Source organism: Podarcis filfolensis, assembly GCF_964270895.1.
Source record: "Podarcis filfolensis genome assembly, chromosome: 3".
NCBI classification, from domain to species: domain Eukaryota; kingdom Metazoa; phylum Chordata; class Lepidosauria; order Squamata; family Lacertidae; genus Podarcis; species Podarcis filfolensis.
The window spans coordinates 11,675,867-11,697,699 of record NC_139606.1 but is presented as its reverse complement, the minus strand read 5'-3'; the positions used below and the strand labels follow the sequence as shown (position 1 = coordinate 11,697,699).

General features: G+C 43.6%; 1 protein-coding gene and 1 long non-coding RNA gene across 4 annotated transcripts in view; one reads left to right on the top strand and one right to left on the bottom strand.

Annotated features, from left to right (window-relative positions):
- HAO1 (hydroxyacid oxidase 1) overlaps positions 1 to 15,437 on the top strand; it is a 32,151-nt gene extending 16,714 nt beyond the window's left edge. For both annotated transcript variants that reach the window (XM_083606702.1, XM_083606703.1), the window contains exons 3-8: positions 954 to 1,209; positions 4,998 to 5,173; positions 7,961 to 8,052; positions 13,733 to 13,891; positions 14,506 to 14,575; positions 15,070 to 15,437. In XM_083606702.1, the coding sequence (XP_083462828.1) occupies positions 954 to 1,209; positions 4,998 to 5,173; positions 7,961 to 8,052; positions 13,733 to 13,891; positions 14,506 to 14,575; positions 15,070 to 15,140 (824 nt within the window). In that variant the 3' untranslated portion in view covers positions 15,141 to 15,437. The remainder of the gene's footprint in view (positions 1 to 953; positions 1,210 to 4,997; positions 5,174 to 7,960; positions 8,053 to 13,732; positions 13,892 to 14,505; positions 14,576 to 15,069) is intronic.
- LOC310759521 overlaps positions 1 to 21,833 on the bottom strand; it is an 856,102-nt gene that overhangs the window by 535,117 nt on the left and 299,152 nt on the right. The window lies entirely within an intron of this gene.

Below are 21,833 nucleotides of genomic sequence, written 5' to 3'. Positions count from 1 at the left end.
ATTATTCAGCATCTTGGTGTGAATTTCTCCCAATAAATGTATTTTTCTCTGCAGTTTTGACTAATGTACACATTCCTTACAAACAGTTTCTCCCAACTGTATATTATTTTCAGAAACATATACTGATTTTTATACATATTTTACCATAGCAAATGCATTTTTGTAAATTTTGATGGGTTGACGAAATGCACTGTGGCTGTGTTTTGGTTCTTGTGTAATTTCAGAAAATGCTGATTTGATAAAATTCACACTTTTGGCTGCTATAAAGAAAACAGAGCAATTAGAAAGCTCAAGAGATTTTTTTTCCAGCCTGTAATATAAATGTGTAGTACCTAGTTTCTTGATAAGGTCTTGAGCTACTTGTGCTCTACGTGGGGCTACCTTTGAAGGTGACCCGGAAACTACAACTAATCCAGAATGCGGCAGCTAGACTGGTGACTGGGGGCAGCTGTCGAGACCACATAACACCGGTATTGAAAGACCTACATTGGCTCCCAGTACGTTTCCGAGCGCAATTCAAAGTGTTGGTGCTGACCTTTAAAGCCCTAAACGGCCTCGGCCCAGTATACCTGAAGGAGCATCTCCACCTCCATTGTTCTGCCCGGACGCTGAGGTTCAGCGCCGAGGGCCTTCTGGTGGTTCCCTCATTGCGAGAAGCAAAGCTACAGGGAACCAGGCAGAGGGCTTCTCGGTAGTGGCGCCCGCCCTGTGGAACGCCCTCCCATCAGATATCAAAGCGATAAACAACTGCCTGACATTCAGAAGACATCTTAAGGCAGCCCTGTTCAGGGAAGTTTTTAATGTGTGACATTTTAGTGTATTTTTGGTCCCTGTGGAAGCCACCCAGAGTGGCTGGGGAAACCCAGCCAGATGGGCGGGGTACAAATAATAAATTATTATTATTATTATTATTATTGAAAATATTTGGGAGGCACTTACTTCCTGATCTTTAGCTTGCAGATCAATGGGAACGGGGATGATGCTGAGTTCGTGGTCCACAACATCTATAGAAGAAGTGGCCCAGGAGGCTCCAGAGGCAATTCGTTGGTTACAGCTCTACATCTATAAAGACCGTGAAGTCACCAGGTCCTTAGTGAAGCGGGCAGAAAAAGCTGGATACAAAGGCATCTTTGTGACTGTAGATACACCATTTCTTGGGAAACGCTTAGATGATGTGCGCAACAAATTTCAGCTTCCCCCGAATCTCAGGTACTTACAGGTTGTTGTTTTTTAAAAAAAATATTTTTATTAGTTTTCAATTACAATCCAATAATAGCCTCATTATAACAATACCAATTTATAATACAGTTATTAATACCAATCATTCAAATACTGAATTAATTTAGATAAAGTGCCCCACCACCGCCATGTGCTAAATTTGATTCTTTATTTCTGCGTTCCAAAAGAACACAGGTTACTTACAGGTTTTGTTCAGCTTCCAGCATTCTTCACTTCTTCTGGTGCTCAGATCCTAAACACCAGGGCTCCCCCCAGGGTGGATTTGATTTAAATCAAATCGATTTAAATCACTAGTGAGTAAAAGGTAAAGGTAAAGGGACCCCTGACAATTAGGTTCAGTCGTGACTGACTCTGGGGTTGCAGCGCTCATCTTGCTTTATTGGCTGAGGGAGCCAGCGTACAGCTTCCGGGTCATGTGGCCAGCATGACTAAGCCGCTTCTGGCGAACCAGAGCAGTGCACGGAAATTCCGTTTACCTTCCTGCCGGAGTGGTACCTATTTATCTACTTGAACTTTGACGTGCTTTCAAACTGCTAGGTTGGCAGGAGCAGGGACTGAGCAACGGGAGCTCACCCCATTGTGGGGATTCAAATCGCCGACCTTCCGATCAACAAGTCCTAGATTCTGTGGTTTAACTCACAGCTCCACCCGCATCCCATAGTCCCACTACTCAGTAAGACTTGATTTAAATCATTTTTTTTAAAACAAAAATACTCATTCTTGCTGCTATAATCTTAATATTTACAACCAGATTAAGGTTTCTTTTTTGGAATAATAAATTTTCAGAGTAGTTTTTACAGTTATATAAAAATTACTGATTTGGTTATACTTTTAGAAATACATTGATGGATAATTATTGTGAGGTTTTATAAGTTAACTGTTTATATTTGGACAACTTTTCTGCTGCACTTTATTGGAAGGAGAAAAATAATCATTTCCTTAATAACAATTTAAACAGTTTATTTAACTAAAACAATAACATTATAGCGTATGTATCCATGTTAGTTAACTGATGTGGTTAAACAATTTTTTTTTAAAAAACCTTAGACTGAGTTTTAGAACAGATGAAAAATTTAAAACCTTATTTCCTGATGAATAGCCTTTGGACTATAATATAACTTAAATATAAAACTATCTTTAGAAAGATTTTTCCTCCCAAAGCATTTTATTTTCAAAATTCAGTTTAAATAATAAAAAAAACAATTTAAATTTTTAAAAATCTGATTTTTTTTAAATTATAATTTTTTTAATCAATGATTTTTATCCATCGTTTGGAATTTTGAGAGAGCACCATGGGCAGCAGCCACAAAATGGCTGACATGGGTGCAGGACATAATACCAAATGGCTTCTGTGGGGTGTGGCGTAAAACAAAGTGGATGTCGTGTCTCCTGAAAAATGTAGGAAAAAAGACAGGACCAAGCAAGGTTAAAAAAAAAAAAAGGTAACCCCTGGATGGTTAAGTCCAGCCAAAGGCGACTATGGGGTTGCGGCGCTCATCTCGCTTTCAGGCAAGGGAGCCGGCATTTGTCCACCGACAGCTTTCCGGGTCATGTGGCCAGCAGGACTCAACCGCTTCTGGCCACCCACATCCCTAGACAGGACCAAGCATGTCCCTGTTTCAACGCAAGAGGAGGCATCTACATCAGCACCCACCATTCTTGCTGATGGATGGAAACTCTTTGTATATCTCCTCTCTGTTCAGAACAGAAAAGAGGGTAGGTGTCCACTCCTGGTTTCCGGATGCTGAAATCCTAAACCGTGGTGCTAAACAGACACCGCTAGCTCAGTTGAAGAATCCATCTAGTACAGCAAGCTGCTTTCAGCCATGGCCAGCCAAATGCGTACAAGGCGGCCATGATGAGGGTATATGAGAGAAACATCCTCGTGGGGCATCTCAATTTTGGCATCCTCAGCACCAGGTCATCAGAGGTATACAGTGGTACCTCGGGTCAAGTACTTAATTCGTTCCGGAGGTCCATTCTTAACCTGAAACTGTTCTTAACCTGAAGCACCACTTTAGCTAATGGGGCCTCCCCCTGCTGCTGCGTGATTTCTGTTCTCATCCTGAAGCAAAGTTCTTAACCCGAGGTACTATTTCTGGGTTAGTGGAGTGTGTAACCTGAAGCGTCTGTGAACCTGAAGCGTCTGTAACCCGAGGTACCACTGTACTGCCTCTGAACATGCAGGTTCTATTTGCAATCATGCCCAATAGCTGCCAATAACCCCATTGGCTAATGTCCTTTTAAAGCCAGTGGCTCTCACAATTTCATATGGTAATGAATTCTGTGAGTTAGTGACACGTCGTGTGACGAAGTACTTTGTTTTAACATAATAGAATCATCGATTTGTAGCGTTGGAAGGCACCCCAAAGCCATCTGGTTCAGCCCCTGCAATACAGGAATCCTTTGCCCAATTTGGGGCTCACACCCCAAGTTCTGAGATTGATGATGGTGGTGACGCTGATGACGTCAACAACAATGACAACAACAACTTTATTATTTATACCCTGCCCATCTGGCTGGGTTTCCCCAGCCACTCTGGGCGGCTTCCAGCAGAATATAAAAGCATAATAAGAGTCTCATAATAATAATCATCATCATCATCATCATCATCATAAAATTTTATTTATATCCCACCCTCCCCAGCTGAAGCCGGGCTCAGAGCAGCTAACAACAGTAACATGATAAAACATTCTAAAATCATTTCATTATAATGACATGTTCCTTTTTTAAAAAAAAGATATTTATTGAAGTTTTACAAAAAAATAAATTAAAAAAAACATATAAAAAGAAAGAAATACAATAAAAGAAACATAGAAAAATACATAACATAAGAAGAAGAAGAGTAAAAACAAATCCATTTTTGTAACCCTAACTCATTATCTTATTTCCTTGGCCTCCTCACACCTCCCCTTTTTGTATCCCCATTTAAATAATCAAATCAGCAAATCCTTATCCTCTTTCGTTTATCTTAACTCTATATCTTAACATATTATAACTCTATATTTTCATCCATTATCAGTTCAATTTTGCATACTCTTGTTAACTTTGTTGCCAATGCCACTTATTTTCAATCCAACATCATTTTAACATTCATTAATTTTACAGTGTTTCTGCAGATAGTCTTTAAATTTCTTCCAGTCTTCTTCCCTGTCAATAATAATAATAATAATAATAATAATAATAATAATAATAGTAAATAATTTATTATTTATACCCCGCCCATCTGGCTGGGTTTCCCCAGCCACTCTGGGCGGCTTCCAGTAGAATATAAAAGCATAGTAAGAGTCTCATAATAATAATAATAAAATTTTATTTATATCCCGCCCTCCCCAGCTGAAGCCGGGCTCAGAGCGGCTAACAACAGTAACATGATAAAACATTCTAAAATCATTTCATTAGAATGACATGTGCCATAATAATAATAATAATAATAATAATAATAATAATAATAGAAAATAATTTATTATTTATACCCCGCCCATCTGGCTGGGTTTCCCCAGCCACTCTGGGCGGCTGTCAATGACCACAAGGCCACCTCAAATATTTAGGATGCATTGCTCCACACCATGGTAGATAAATCAGTAGGTGGTACATCAGAGGCTTCATTAAATATGAAGTATGTGATTTATTTATTTATTTATTTTAAATAGCCATTTGAGAGGTTTTGTCGAGAGTTGAAGCTGTACTGGCTTTAAATATTGCCGCATCCAGCTGAGTTTTCTGAAAGTGTTTTCTCCCCCGCTCTTGAACTCCAGAATGAAAAATTTTGAAACGAATGACCTGGCATTTTCATCGGAGAAGGGCTACGGCGAAAACAGTGGCCTGTCTGTTTATGTAGCGGAGGCAATTGATCCATCAATCAACTGGGAGGATATGAAGTGGCTCAGAGGATTGACTTCGCTGCCAATTGTTGCCAAAGGCATCCTTAGAGGTTTGTTCAACTTGAGTTAAATGTAACTATTGAGGGATATCGGACGAGGCTTACAGAAGGTTGAGAGAGAATGCAGAGGCTATTTTTGATGACAAACAGAATATATGTTTTTCTCAACAGCCCTGTTTATTTTTGCAGTTTGATTTTATATCCTTCTTTCCTTCTCTCCTCACACTTATCACCTTGGTTCAAAGTGTTTCCATCTTGTCTAGAAACGGGAGCTGCTAAAAATCTGGCAGGCCAGAATGAGAGGATGTTTCCTACCAAACCTATGTTTGATTGACTAGGAAGCACTTCAAGATTTCAAGTGTCCTTCACAAAAGGGCTTTCAAGTTCACCTGAAGGCTGGATCTCCCCCTATATTTTAAGCAAGAAGCTAAATTGTCTTTCTTTTGTTCCCTTAGCTTTGAAGATGCAAAATGAATACCAGGCTCACCAGTCCTGAGTAGTGTGAAAGCTAATATAGGGCTTAATAAAGAATATAGGTTATCCAGACGTTGGATTATGTATTAGCAGTGCTGTTCTGAATCATCTCTTTTTTAAAATGAATGCTACTATGTGTCCCTATCCGCACACACCCACACCCAACCAACACGTGCATGAGGTCCAGCGCCGAGGGCCTTCTGGCGGTTCCCTCGCTACGAGAAGCCAAGTTACAGGGAACCAGGCGGAGGGCCTTCTCGGTTGTGGCACCCACCCTGTGGAACGCCCTCCCACCAGATGTCAAAGAGAACAACAACTACCAGACTTTTAGAAGACACCTGAAGGCAGCCCTGTTTAGGGAAGCTTTTAATGTTTAATAGGTTATTGTATTTTAGTGTTTTATTGGAAGCCGCCCAGAGTGGCTGGGGAAGCCCAGCCAGATGGGCAGGGTATAAATAATAAATTATTATTATTATTATTATTATTATTATTATTATTATTATGCACTTTGAGCTCAAAGTCACAGAGCATGGCAATTTATTTTGTTCAGTTAATTTAATTTATTCAGTAAGTTGCAGTACAGTGGACGATCGGGTTGCAAACCTGATCTGTGTGGGATACATGTTCGCAACCCGCATTTGGGATTTAGAACTGCGATTTGGCACTTCTACACATAAGCAAAGCGCGATTTAGTGCTTCTGCACATGTGTGACCGCCAAAACCCGGAAGTAACCTGTTCCGGTACTTCCGGGTTTCGGCAGTCCGTAACCTGAAAAAACTCAACCTGAAGTGTATGTAACCCGAGGTATGACTGTACTCCGAATGTTTAACATACAGTTGTAGAAGAAATGTTCAACATTCTATCTTGTAAGTGTGTAAATTGTTAAAACAAAGCCAGCTTTTTCTTTTTATAAACCGTGAATGGCACATTCTTTAGCAGGTTGGAGCTCTGGAGCATTTTAGATCACAAACTCTTTTTTTTCTAAAGGAATTTGTTTGTTTGCCTCTTGTTTCTTGAGGGGTAGGTTGGGATCCCTGGTCTTCCAGGAAATTAAATCTTTTGGTTAATGTAACACTTCTTAAGGTTTGGTCCAAACGCATAAAATAAGCTATAAAGTGTTGTTCCTTTTGAAAGCAATTATCTTTAAGCAGATGTCAGAACTGACATTTGCTTGTATCTAACTTTGAGGGAAGGTACATTAGGAAATGGATTGTCTAAACTTGCTCAATATACTGTACAAACAGGCCCACCACGTTCTCCTCTGGGCTGCATATGATATATGGAATTATGAGGCCTCTTCCTTTCTTTGTTTTTATAATGAATCGAAAGCCATCGGAATACGAAATGATTACATTGTGTGTGAGAGAGATTAAGGTAATCGTTATTGTCTGTGTACAGTAAATCTCTGAGCCAAAGGGCTAGTTTTGATGGGGATCAGTAGAATGAACATTTACCAGCTCTTCGGAACAACAATAATAATTTATAATAATTTATTATTTATACCCCGCCCATCTGGCTGAGTTTCCCCAGCCACTCTGGGCAGCTTCCAATCAAGTGTTAAAAACAATACAGCATTAAATATTAAAAACTTCCCTAAACAGGGCTGCCTTCAGATGTCTTTTAAAGAGAAGATAGCTGCTTATTTCCTTCACATCTGAAGGGAGGGTGTTCCATAGGGCGGGTGCCACTACCGAGAAGGCCCTCTGCCTGGTTCCCTGTAACCTCACTTCTCGCAATGAAGGAACCGCCAGAAGGCCCTCGGCACTGGACCTCAGCGTCTGGGCAGAACGATGGGGGTGGAGGCGCTCCTTCAGGTATACAGGACCGCGGCAGTTTAGGGCTTTAAAGATCAGCACCAACACTTTGAATTGTGCTCGGAAACGTACTGGGAGCCAATGCAGATCTCTCAGGACTGGTGTTATGTGGTCCCGGCGGCCACTCCCAGTCACCACTCTAGCTGCCGCATTCTGGATTAATTGCAGTTTCCAGGTCACCTTCAAAGGTAGCCCTACATAGAGTGCATTCCAGTAGTCCAAGCGGGAGATAACTAGAGCATGTACCACTCTGGCAAGACAGTCCGCAGGCAGGTAGGGTCTCATCCTGCGTACCAGATGGAGCTAGTAGACAGCCGCCCTGGACACAGAATTAACCTGCACTAAGGGTCTTCTCATAGCAATATAAACGTTGTCTTTGACTTGGGAGACAGTCACACAGTGAAGTTTAGTTGCTGAATCGCATTCCTTGTGCAACCTTCTTCAGAAAAGCTGGCCTTAGTTCTATGTGTTCATTAAAGAGTTTTATGGATGTTGCAATTCCCACAATGACAGCTGCAATTTGTAAAGGCCCCATGTTTTCTTCCCTAGCCGATGATGCTCAAGAAGCAGTGAAGCATGGCGTAAATGGGATCCTGGTGTCAAATCACGGCGCGCGCCAGTTGGATGGCGTTCCAGCCACCGTAAGTATCAGTAAAGCAACTGAGAGTTGGCCGCAATGATTGACAAATTTATTTAAATGCAGTTTAAGCAATTAACAGCCGGGTTCCCACCCCCCACCCACAAATAAAAATGTGGCTTTCAAGGGTGCATTCTAGGCATATGTGCTAGCCTATGGTTTGCCTGGGGACGCGGGTGGCGCTGTGGGTTAAACCACAGAGCCTAGGACTTGCCGGTCAGAAGGTCGGCGGTTCGAATCCCCACAACGGGGTGAGCTCCTGCTGCTCGGTCCCTGCTTCTGCCAACCTAGCAGTTCGAAAGCACGTCAAAGTGCAAGTAGATAAATAGGTACCGCTCTGGTGGGAAGGTAAACGGCGTTTCTGTGAGCTGCTCTGGTTCGCCAGAAGCGGCTTAGTCATGCTGGCCACATGACCCGGAAGCTGTACGCTGGCTCCCTCGGCCAATAAAGTGAGATGAGCACCATAACCCCAGAGTTGGTCACAACTGGACCTAATGGTCATGGGTCCCTTTACCTTTACCTTATGGTTTGCCTGATCGTTGGAAAATGAGCTAAAAGCCTTGTTGCCTTGTGCTCTCAGCTGCAGAGTTTTTTTTAAAAAAGGATTGCTTCCTGATTTACTCCTAGGTTCCAGAGCATAATTTTTTTTGGGGGGGGCACACGAAGGGACCGTGGCCCCTAGGAATTGGCTCCTATGGTATTGGCAAAACCCTGTTGTTGCCATAAGTTTTGGCTGTCAGGGTTTGTGGGTGAAAGGTACTCATAATTTATAGATTTAGTAAATTCAGCCCTGAAAACTTTAAACTGTAGATGTCAGGGATTGAACCTGGGATCTTACACATGTAAAGCATGTATTTTTTGCCCTGGAGGGGAAAATATAACTATTTAGAGTCTGATTGAAACCCTTACGTTCTTGAAACCTGACTACATAGTTTAGCTTTATTTTGGTTTTGAGAACAAATCAAGTCCAAACTGGTGAATGTTTCCTTGTGTCTTGTTACACATTGATGAAATGTGCGCTTTAATTATGGCTTGTATGAGACTCAAGTAACAGGACTTGGCACAATCTGCCTGGATGTGAAAGTGAGCATACATATGCGGAAGTGGAACCAAAGTATTTCTGGCAACAAAGCAAGACCTAAAGAGGAAAAACAAGCCCTTTTATTGTGTGCCAGATGACTAGAAACCTCAGTCAGAAAGAATATACAAGCAAATTGAACTTGCAAGTTTTGATTCCCTCTGGCCACTCTGTTTTGCCTTCAAAGAAATGAATATTGCCTCTGCTTGTCTTCTGCAGCATCGTTTTCTGTGTATGAAACATTGGTTTCTACTTGCATAAGCTCCTTAGCCATCAACACATTAGACTTTGGAGGACTCTTTGAGACTTTGAACTCATCTAGCATCTATCATAGCCTTGTTATATCCAGTGGTCCTGTGCATGTAGTTAAACTGCCTGATCACAGGTTTATCATCCATCATATCAGCTATCTATCAGTCATCTGTCATGCCACATCCACCTGTCCTGAGCAAAGAGCTGAATTGCCAGATCTCAGGTTTTGGCGTGCAAAATAAAGTGGTTTTGCTGCCTTGCTGAAACAATCCAACAGTCTGCTGGCATCTTATTATTTTGCCCTGTTCAAAAGAGAGGCATCTAGTCTGAGGAACTGGAGTTTCTTCAACATTTACAGTTGATGCACAGCATAGTTTTCCCTATCCGTTATCTTCATTGGAGCCACAACACAGTTCTTAAAGAAGAACTTTTTCCCTCCCATTTTGCAGGCAAGTGTCACAAAATGAGCTAAATGTTCACATTGCAATTAAGCAGCAACAATAGATTAAAAAAACCAGAATCTTCGCTGAATTCTGTTCTTTTTGTTGCTGTGTAGTATCTTTTAGGAAATTTGTTCTCATATAACTTTTCTTGTGTTTCTAAAGTCTGCAAATGCACCTGCCCAAGCCACTGTTGTTGCTGCAGGATGTCTCACTACCTGGGTTTCAGGGGCATAATATGTGGGTGCCAGGGAAGCCCTGGCCCTGGATTTTTGAGGGTCCATGAAGCAGGCTCACTGCACAGTCTGGCCCGGCCCTCCTCTCCCGGTGTTAGAGGAACCAGCATTCAAGGAGAGGAGCACTGGGCCATGCCATGCTGGGGGCGCCGACATGGGGAACCTAGTTTGCGCCTGTCAAGTGCGGTGTCGGCTGACTGGGCTCCCCCCTGTGCAGGAGGTGCAGCATGGCCCTGTTTGGCTCCAGTGCAGGGTGAGGTTGCTCCAGCTGTGTTGGCAGTGAGGGTTGGGGTGCTGTGGTGGGATCACCCTCCATGCGCCCCTCTGGCATGCATATGTGCCTGCACCAGGTGCCGGGAGCTCTGTTAAAAACCAACCCAATGCACCAAACACAAAGTGCAATAGAGTTAGGGCTCGCTCCAGGATTTGGGCATGCTTGGGCACAGTGTCAGTGGTTCCCTTGGGTCCTTCATTTCCACCTCAAACCACACCACTCCCTTTTGGTTCCGCTAATTACCACCTATTGGCAAGTGTAAAAGGGGTGCCTATTGAGCAGACATTTAAACCGTTCAGTCATACCTTGGTTTATGAAAGCCTTGCGACTTGAATGTTTTGGCTCCCAAACCCGGGAGTGTTCCAGTTTGTGAATGTTCTTTGGAACCCGAACATCCAACACAGCTTCTGGTACAACTGTATTATTTGAATTTCATTGCCATCCAACTCCCACCTATTAATCTTCTTCTGAAAACTTCTGTCACAAAAAGATTTGTTTTTCTTTGTTGTTCTTACTGAGAATTAAAGAATTCTGAGATGAGGAATTGAATGGCACCCATAGCACTTCAGCACAAATATCCACACAAATATTTTTGGATCAGAGGGGGAGTCATTCTGCTGATCTTACTGCTATGCTGTTTGAATCATAGAATCATAGAGTTGGAAGAGACCACAAGGGCCATTGAGTCCAACCCCCTGCCAAGCAGGAAACACCATCAGAGCACTCCTGACATATGGTTGTCAAGCCTCTGCTTAAAGACCTCCAAAGAAGGAGACTCCACCACACTTCTTGGCAGCAAATTCCACTGTCGAACAGCTCTTACTGTCAGGAAGTTCTTCCTAATGTTTAGGTGGAATCTTCTTTCTTGTAGTTTGGAACCATTGCTCCGTGTCCGCTTCTCTGGAGCAGCAGAAAACAACCTTTCTCCCTCCTCTATGTGACATCCTTTTATATATTTGAACATGGCTATCATATCACCCCTTAACCTCCTCTTCTCCCGGCTAAACATGCCCAGCTCCCTTAGCCGTTCCTCATAAGGCATTGTTTCCAGGCCTTTGACCATTTTGGTTGCCCTCCTCTGGACACGTTCCAGTTTGTCAGTGTCCTTCTTGAACTGTGGTGCCCAGAACTCGACACAGTACTCCAGGTGAGGTCTGACCAGAGCAGAATACAGTGGCACTATTACTTCCCTTGATCTAGATGCTATACTCCTATTGATGCAGCCCAGAATTGCATTGGCTTTTTTAGCTGCCGCGTCACACTGTTGGCTCATGTCAAGTTTGTGGTCAACCAAGACTCCTAGATCCTTTTCACATGTACTGCTCTCAAGCCAGGTGTCACCCATCTTGTATTTGTGCCTCTCATTTTTTTGCCCAAGTGCAATACTTTACATTTCTCCCTGTTAAAATTCATCTTGTTTCTTTTGGCCCAGTTCTCTAATCTGTCAAGGTCGTTTTGAAGTGTGATCCTGTCCTCTGGGGTGTTAGCCACCCCTCCCAGTTTGGTGTCATCTGCAAATTTGATCAGGATGCCCTTGAGTCCATCATCCAAGTCGTTGATAAAGATGTTGAATAAGACCGGGCCCAAGACAGAACCCTGTGGCACCCCACTAGTCACTCTTCTCCAGGATGAAGAGGAACCATTGATGAGCACCCTTTGGGTTTGGTCAGTCAGCCAGTTACAAACCCACTGAGTGGTAGCATAGTCAAGACCGCATTTTACCAGCTTCTTTACAAGAATATCATGGGGCACCTTGTCAAATGTCTTGCTGAAATCAAGGTAGGCTACATCCACTGCGTTCCCTTCATCTACCAGGCTTGTAATTCTGTCAAAAAACGAGATCAGGTTAGTCTGACATGACTTATTTTTCAGAAATCCATGCTGACTATTGGTGATCACAGCATTCCTTTCTAGGTGCTCACAGACTGTTTGCTTAATGATCTGCTCCAGAATCTTCCCTGGTATTGATGTCAGACTGACTGGGCAGTAATTATTTGGGTCCTCTCTTTCCCCCTTTTTGAAAATAGGGACAACATTTGCCCTCCTCCAGTCTGCCGGGACTTCGCCTGTTCTCCAGGAATTCTCAAAGATGACTGCCAGTGGTTCTGAGATCTGAGATGGTTTGGAGTCAGAAAAATTCAAATGGAGTTGTCCCTTTTAACTCCAATAGAATTAGTCTAGGCTCAGCAGTTTAAGGCTTCATTCTTAACAGTCTAAAGTTGCAATCCTAACTCCACTTCCCTGGGAGTAAGCCCCATTGAATTCAATAGGACTTGGTTAAGATGGTGGATGCATGCAAACACAAATCAGGCAGCCAAATGAAAGGAGGATAAAACAGCTCAAGCACTAACCAATCCTACAGTTTGTTAAAACAGCCAGTGCCATGGGAAGGAGGCAGTGCACAGGGCACAGAGGGATGGTGCTGTCTGGGACACACTTTCCCATAAAAGATGCTTGTGTTTTATGGGGATGGGCTACAACTCAAAGGGATGCATGCACTAGAACTGTTCGGCTCCTTCCTCCCTGCAGTGCCATTGTGCCATTGAAATTCTACTCAGTATTGATCCAGAGCTGAACTCCAACGTATAGTTAGCAGAGTGAAAACTTAAACACGTTGCAGGATTCCCCCAAAATAGACAAGGAGCGATTAAACTTACAATAACTTATGATAAGTCTAAACCTTTACACTAAGCATGCTATGTACAGAACACCACACCAGAAGGAAAAGTGATAGAAAGAGAAAGTGAAACCCAGGCTCCTTCTGGCCCTACTTTTATAGTCAGCATAACCTTGTCAGAAGAGATAAGAGAACCAGTTTAAACCAGCTGTACTCAGCTTCTCTGAAGGAATAACCCAAACATCATGAACCTTCTGCTTGCTTCTTTCACACAAGAAAGCTTCCAGAACCCTCTTGAATTAATCAATACTTTCTGCACTAAGAAATGCAAACTGACACATTGGACTCCCAGAAAGCTGCTCCCAAGTGCTGGTGGCAGTGGACCTTCCAGAGCAGTGTGCAATATAGGATCAGTGATATCCCAGAGTATGTGCACAAGTGCTTTCTGTCAAAACTGGGTCTCTTTGGCGCCAGGTGTTGATGTTTCAAATCAGGGATGGGGAACCTGGGGTCTTCCAGATGTTGTTGCTCTCCAACTCCCATCAGTCCCAGCCAGCAATGGTGAAGACTGATGGGAGCCATATTTGGGCAAAATCTGGAGGACCTTAAGTTCTCTGTCCCCGCTTTGGATCATTCGTTTTTTAATTAACATTTGCGCTTGCCAAACTTACATTCTCACACATGGAAATAAAAATGGCGGCTTGATAAAAACAAACAAACGTTGGGCCCCGGTAGTTTGAAAGTGTTCAGAGGCTGTTCCCACCCCCTGTCCCCCTTTACTTTGCAGGTTGAGGTCCTGCCTGAGATCATTGAGGCCGTGGGAGGAAAAGTGGAGGTGTTCCTAGATGGTGGAGTAAGGAAAGGCACAGATGTTCTCAAGGCCCTCGCCCTTGGAGCCCGTGCTGTGTTCGTAGGACGGCCTGTAATCTGGGGACTCGCCTATAAGGTGATTTAAAGCAGTAGTACGAATGCCTGTTCCGTAGCTTCTGCTAGTTTACTGGAAAAGCAGATTGCACATTAATTACTGAGTTGGACTCATAGGGAGGGATTCGGCTTATAAGTCCTGCTGGCAGGATGCATTGGATTTTCAAGACTTGTATATTGTGTAGGTTAAAATAGCTATAAATCTCCTTTCCAATACACTGATACAAATGTTCTATTTCATGCAAAGCCTCTTCTGCTTTTTGACTAATGGATGGAATTCTTTGATCCGGATCTCTCTCTCTTCCCCACCTTTTAAATTGAAGACAGATGAAGGTTAGTTCCAATTTCGGGATGGAATTCTTTGCTGTCCAGTGTCTGTTTTTCAGCATTCATTCATGGTTTGTTTGTTTTAGCATACAACCAGTCTAGCCATCTTAAACTATAGGGGACAAAGCATTGTAATTATAGCAGAACTCATGCTATATCTCACGGTAGCAGCCAAGTGGCAGGATTTGGAAAGACCACTCGGTGTTTACTGAGCAAACCGATATTTTTGCCACCACACTTGAGGGCATTGCCTGACTTAAAGCTGAAACCTCATAATCTATGTTTATGTGATATGCTTAACTTAATTAGGGTGAAGAAGGTGTGAAGGAAGTTCTTAAGATATTGAAAGAAGAGTTCCAGTTGGCAATGGCACTTTCTGGTAAGATGCAAAATATATTGGAATTATTGGCTGTTTCTACACTGTACCTTTAAATCACATTCTAAAGCACATGGGATGGGGTTGATAAATTATCGAGATTGCAAATAAGCATGGATGGAGAGCTTAACTCTTTCTGCCCATGCTGTGCTCCTGAGGGTGGTATTTGCCTCTGAAGGTGCTATTTGCCTTGTGGGTGGGAATCTCCCATTGGCATCAATATCACTGGAGACAGCATGGAAAAATGAGTTCTTTACTTGCCACTTGGAAGTTTGATGTGATTATGGAAAGAGACCTTGTTAGTGGTCACCACCCATCTAAGCTCCAGAAGGTGGTGGGGTCTTTCAAAACGTGTCCTGATGCTGATATGATTGAACAAGTATAGGAGAAGACCCGTCCCCCAGGTAAAATTACTGGAGCAGTCACTGGGAACAGAAAATAATTCAGACTATAAGTTGCTTTTATCTCCCCTGCTCTTTCCTTTTTCTCCCTTCTAGGTTGTCAGAATGTGGAAGCAATAGACAGAACATTGGTGCGAAGAGACCCATTGGCTGCCTCCAAGATCTAGCCATGTTTGCTGCCGCCACTGTAACTTGTCCAGTTGGTTACAAATTAGTTGACAGCAAACTGCAAAGTGAATTTATGCCTCCAGTACAGGTTTAGGCTGGATTAACAGGCCTAATCTTCCACAAATATATATATCAAATATATCAAGGCATCATTTTAATGCCTAAAGTACAGTATTGGAAAATACTGGCAATACCTTGATAGATACGTTTATATCCTTTTTATTATTATCAGTGTTCAGTCATTTGCAATGAAATGTGAGTACTTATTGCCCAAATAAGAGCCAGCATTGTTCTTAGATGGGCTGATCTAAATACATCATTAATTACCAAAGTTGCATGTTTTCTGATGGGAACTGCTGAACTGCAGTTGCACAGATATTAGTGGTGTTGCTTTGAAGTTCTTGGCTCACATGACTGGGAGCGGCTGAGCTGCTAAAACGCTAAGCAGATGTTTGGAGGGTGCATTCGATGAAAAGAACAGTTCCAGTGTGAAGGCTGAAAGATACCTCTTTGCCATTGCTTTTAACTATCTAATCCTACCCAAGCTGGGCTCTAAACATAGCAACCTCAATTAACTCTACCTTTGGCAGCTATGAATACAGGAAGGCAATATGGGTTTCCCAGAGGCTGGCAAGCTGAAGATCTGGGGAAATGGAGGTGTGGGAAAGGCCTTTTTACATGGTACACACCTAGCTACACTGAAAACTAGTTATATCAGCGGAGAAGAAACTCAGGCCCAGGCGGTGGGGATAGTCCAGGCCTCTTTTTCAAACCCTCAGGTCTTGGCCCAGGCCACACTTCTCATGGGCCTACAGTGGTACCTCGGGTTAAGTACTTAATTTGTTCCGGAGGTCCGTACTTAACCTGAAACTGTTCTTAACCTGAAGCACCACTTTAGCTAATGGGGCCTCCTGCTGCCACCGCAGCACGATTTCTGTTCTCATCCTGAAGCAAAGTTCTTAACCTGAAGCACTATTTCTGGGTTAGCGGAGTCTGTAACCTGAAGCGTATGTAACCTGAAGAGTATGTAACCTGAGGTACCACTGTATTCTGCATCTTCCTGGATGGAATGCAGAGGAGATGTGCAGTGAAATTTTCCATAGGGGAATAGTTAGGGCCAGAGATGCCATCTTTCGAGGTCAGTTGGGGTTGGGGCGCTGACATCGCATCTCCCTCCTAAGCTGGACAGAAGCTTCCCAGACTTTGGGAAGGAGGCGTCAGGCCTCTGACAGGATGCTGGAGCCCAGCTGCCTCCTTCCCAAAGAAAGGGCTCTTGGACCCTTCTGGGGACTAGTCCACTGACCGTACACCACTGATGGGGTGTATCTTTGAACTATAATAATGCCTTTTGTTTGGATGGAGGGGAAAGCGAAAGAGAATTATGTCCACACCTAAAAGCTTTTGGCTTGAGTGGTTCAACAACATCTGGAAGGACAAAGAGAGAGCCGTTTCACCCACTTTAATCAGGAACATAGAAAACTTCCTTTTACAGAGTCAGGCCACTGGTCCACCTAGCACCGACTGGCAACTGATCTTCAGGGTTTCAGGCTGGTTTCTCTACCTGGAGATGCTGGGGTCTGAAACTAGAACCTTCCATGTGCAGATGCTCCAGTACAGAGCTATGGCCTTCCCATCATGCTGAAGTTCTGGTATATGCTTGAATCCGTCCCACAACACGAGGATAGTCTGAAGGTACACTTGATAGCTATTGACTGGGACTTTCAACATGAAAGAGCCCATCTCAAGAGGTGACTAGACAAATAGTTGTCCATCATAAAGGATTTGCTGAAAAATGAGAGCGCTGGAAAACCCACCATGGCTAGGTCTTATTTCTTAGCAATACAGTGGTACCTTGGTGCCCGAACTCAATCTGTTCTGGAAGTCCGTTCAACTTCCAAAATGTTCGCAGACCAAGGCTTCTGATTGGCTAATTGGCCCCGGAAACAATGCCAACAGCTGAAACGAACATCCGTCTTCCAAAAAATGTTTGTAAGCCGGAACACTTACTTCCGGGTTTGTGGCATTCGGGAGACAAGCCGTTTGGGAACCAAGGTACCACTGTACTGTGTTCCCTGCTCTACCTTCCATTAGGAAGTTCCTTACCACTTTCTCTCCTGTTTCTCTCATAAAAGAGGTTCTGGGAACCTGGCCGTATGGAAAGAGCTGCGGGAGAGAGAAGGGATCATACTGCTTTTTGCTTCCCAGATAAGAGATGGGTGCCAACCCTGTCATTCAAATCTCAGTAGTTTAGCCGCTGATTTTTAAAAAAATCTTTTTAAAAAATAAATATATATAAAATACATAAGCTCAGAGCAGATCACTTGTGCACTAATGTTGACTTGCTTCTCACTGAGGCAGTCAATCAGTATGTGGGTTCTGCCACTTCATGTGGCAGGTGAGGGCTTACATGACTGAATGTTCTTCACCCCCACATCCCAAGCCCCACTGCATAGAAAACTAGCTGTCAGAGGAACGGAGAATTCTAACCTAGTTTTGTGTGTGTGTGTGTGTGTGTGTGACAGATCAGTCATGTGAGCCCCACAGTCTGAAAAGGCAGAGCCCCAAACACAGGCTTATTGTATCGATGAGAACCAAGCATTTGTCAAACCAAGTATCCTGGAAGATGTTAGCGGATTGTTGGCAGTAATATAGCATTGGTGTCTATGGTTTTCCAGATTCTTTAGCCAAAACGTAAGAGGTGCCTTAAGACTCTGATATTACTCACTTCTGCTCTAAATGGTGCAAACTAAAGTGCTTATTGTTGAAACAAGAGTATTATAATTCTTTTTAAAGACTGAAGCCTTATCAAGTTTGGTTTCCTTTGGAAGAAGGTATTACTGTGGTACCTCAGGTTAAGTACTTAATTCATTCCGGAGGTCCATACTTAACCTGAAACTGTTCTTAACCTGAAGCACTACTTTAGCTAATGGGGCCTCCTGCTGCTGCCGCGCCGCCAGAGCCCGATTTCTGTTCTCATCCTGAAGCAAAGTTCTTAACCTGAAGCACTATTTCTGGGTTAGCGGAGTCTGTAACCTGAAGCGTATGTAACCTGAGGTACCACTGTACTGGGGTTTAAAGATGCTTTGCAACATTTGCAAATGTTATTTACAAATGTCCGAGTTGGGCATGGATGGAGTCACACAGCCAAAATGCATCAATAGCGAAACCCATTGCTCCACATCAGTTTCCCATCTATGCTTAGATGGTGTTAGCTCACAGAGCCCCAAAACTCAGTCCTCTCTGAGGCTCTCCCAGTCTGATTTAAAACTGCTGTTTCTGTTGTGTCCTTTCACACAGAAGGCCAAGATTACATTGTCCTTAGCTAGGGAAGTGGAGAAAGGTGTTCCGGAAACCCCAGCGGTCGGTGGTTAGCTTTGAGAAAATCTCATTCATGCTGATGCTGCCTGCCTGAAGGGAGGCCACAAGCATCCTCTCGCTACTGCCTGAAGGACAGAGGCTTGCCCACTCAACATCCCACAGCACCTCCCAGCCTGATGGAGAGGCAGATGCCAACTGCTTTCATGGGAGATGTGCCTTCTGCATTCTAGACATTTCATAACTTACTCACTTTATCATCCTTTCCAATGCAAGTTTTACTTCCCAGGCAGACATGTCCCACTCTTTGCAAATGCTTTTTTCATCTGCCCCCTTCATCTCCGCCTGGCAGACGATGTGAGCATCTTTTTACGCTATGTCCAGATTTTTTTGCTCACTGAGCATTGATCCAGTGCAGCAGTCGCCAATCTTTTTTGGGTCCATTGCAACTTTTTCAAGGTGAGTTTCCAATGCCTTCTCATCCTCAAAGGATGGCTGCAAATCCCTCAGTGGATCCCATTTCTCTAGAGCACTAACCTCCCCACAAACAAAACAAGATGGATATTTATTAAATAGCCGGTGCCTTTTAATCTCCCTGCAAACAAATCAAGACGGATGCTCAATAAACATGCCACTCTGAAGTGCCCTCAGTGAGCGACAAGACCGTAGAATCAGTTAGTGCATTTACAACCTTTCACTGAACTTGCCAACTGCAGTTTAGCCCCCAGAGTGTAATGACCGCTCCCCGCTTAAAACGGGGGGCGCCCTTTGCGTGGACGCGTGCAGCCCCTAGATCTGGAGCGGCTCCAACAGCATAGGCTTGGCTTTGCCTTCCCTCAGGTGGGATACCTGGAGGTTTCCGCCTACCTCAGTCAGTTGTCCAATCCCACCTGGGGGAAGCATTGCCAAGGAGACCAGGCCAGGTAGGGGAGGGATTACCTGCCCACACAATAGAGGGAGGATCTTACCTGGGAATCCTCACTTGGCTCCAGAGCTTCTCCCACCCTACCCACCCTCAGTTAATGTCTTATTTTGCAGGTTAACTTTTCTTCACAGGTTTTGCAGGTTAACTTTTCACAGGTATGCGGGCGCTGCTACGTTAAGGTCGCTGTTAAAGGGCCGGAAAGGAATTTCCCTGCATTGGCAGGTTTCGCCTTTCCCGTAGCAAAATGTCACAACTTTAGCGGTATCAGGCCTTGGGCGGAATCCTTTTGTCCATCTTCCTCTTTGCGGCGGCGATACCAGGGTTCGCCGTTAAAGGGGTTTTCTGAAGGGAGGCTTTGACCGTACGCCGAAAGGTCGTCATTGCTCTCCCCTGCGGCGGCGGCGTTACGGGGGCGGCTATCTCTGCTTGAACATATGTTCTCCAGAGCCGGCCCACCCCCCCCCACACACACACTGGATAACCCTGATGCTCCCTAGGTCCCCGGCTGGGGACTGGGGAGGGAGAATGCCCAACTCCTGAGCCAAGGTCTACCCACATTTGAAATTTAATAAAGTTGTGGCCAATTTAATCCCATAGCACGTTGTCTTGAGTCGTTATTCCACATGACGGGGGGACCGCGCGGGATCTGGGGACTCCGCCTGTCCACGCAAAAATGCTCTTTGAGGTTAATCCTTGACTTGAACATCTCCTTCCCACCAGAGGGTGTTGTAGTAGTTAAATAGCATTTTTCGCCAACAGTTTTAAGAAGTCGTTGATGCTAAATGATGATGGAATAGAAAGAAGTCAAGCTGCGGCATGATCTGAGAGGGTCGATACAGCCCAATGCTTGTCTTGGTTTGTAAAATTCCACGCTTTATTTACTGTGGGATGCTGAGAGTTGCATGGCAACCGGATTTTGTATGCACGAAGGCTAAGCAAATGTTTCTCCATGTGTAATGAAGTGTAATTTCTATTGTTTACTGCACTTATCGTATTTGCTGCAATGTGGAATCCGTTGCATGTCAGTTACAGAAAACATCAGAAAGTGTTTATTTTTGATAATATAAATTCAGAGATTGGACAGCGAAGCCGTGTGTTTATGTGCTAGGGGGTCTCATTCCAAAATTTTGCCAAGGGGATTTCTAGCACTTAGCCCAATCCAGCTTGAGAAAGGTTGCCATGTTCTGGCTGAGCAGCAAATGGAGAGAGAATTAACATGTGCCCGATGTGAACCATTTGAGAATTATTGCCAGGGTGAGCTTATAGGGTTGTTGTTCTGTGTTTCTTTAAGCCAGGCTACCTCAACCTCGGCCCTCCAGATGTTTTGAGACTACAATTCCCAGCATCTCTGACCACTGGTCCTGCTAGCTAGGGATCATGGGAGTTGTAGGCCAAAAACATCTGGAGGGCCGAGGTCGAGGAAGCCTGGTTAAAGAACAGAGTTGACTGCTTTTCTATGATTTTGAGCCTCTCTGCATTAATAACAGCTGCTCTGACTGACAACCAAGGTGAAGGTTAATGGGGATTCTTAAAAAGTGTTTACTAACTTGGGCCAGTTAAACACTCTGATAATTAAGTGGAAATCACAAAGTTCTGCAACAGCTTATAGGTCATCATCATTGGGCAGAATATCCCAGAAGTTTGGAGCAGTGCTCCTCTGACTTCTAACTTGCACATGGACAGGCTAATTTGGTTATGATTGTGATTGGAGTGAAAGGGTTTGGGGTTGCAATTCCCATTCCTGTGTCCCAGGGTGCTGCGTCTGAGATCAGTGTTCCTTCAAAGAGGCCCTCAGACTTTACAGCATCAATGTGGGCATCTGTTTTTAATGGGGCTGTTTAAGCTGAAACCCCACCAACAGATTTGTATGTTAAGGTTAGAGGTTGCTCCAGATTAATAGCCATCCAACAAATAATGGCAAATATCTAACAAGGATGTGTGTAGAATTCTCTGCACAGGAAAATAACCCAAAGGACAAGATGGAAGGTGTGGATTAAGCTGTGGCAGGGCTGACAAGGCCTTACATGGACGTCTTTGTGAACAGCAGGTCAAACATGAGCTTAGTATAGAGTGGTACTTTGGTTCTCAAACTTAATCCGTTCCGGAAGTCCATTCCAAAACCAAAGTGTTTCAAAACCAAGGTGCGCTTTCCCATAGAAAGTAATGCGAAATGGATTAATCCGTTCCAGACTTTTAAAAACAACCCCTAAAACAGCAATTTAACATGAATTTTACTATCTAGGGAGACCATAGATCCATAAAATGAAAGCAATAATCAGTGTACTGTAATATAAAATAAATAAGACAGTATTGTAGATGATAAAAATTAAAATTAATATTTTTTCCTTACCTGTACTGATGATAGTCATTGTTTGGAGGGGGGCTTTTATCCATTTCCACATTCACACATTCACACAATCAATCAATCAATCAATCAATCAATCAATCAATC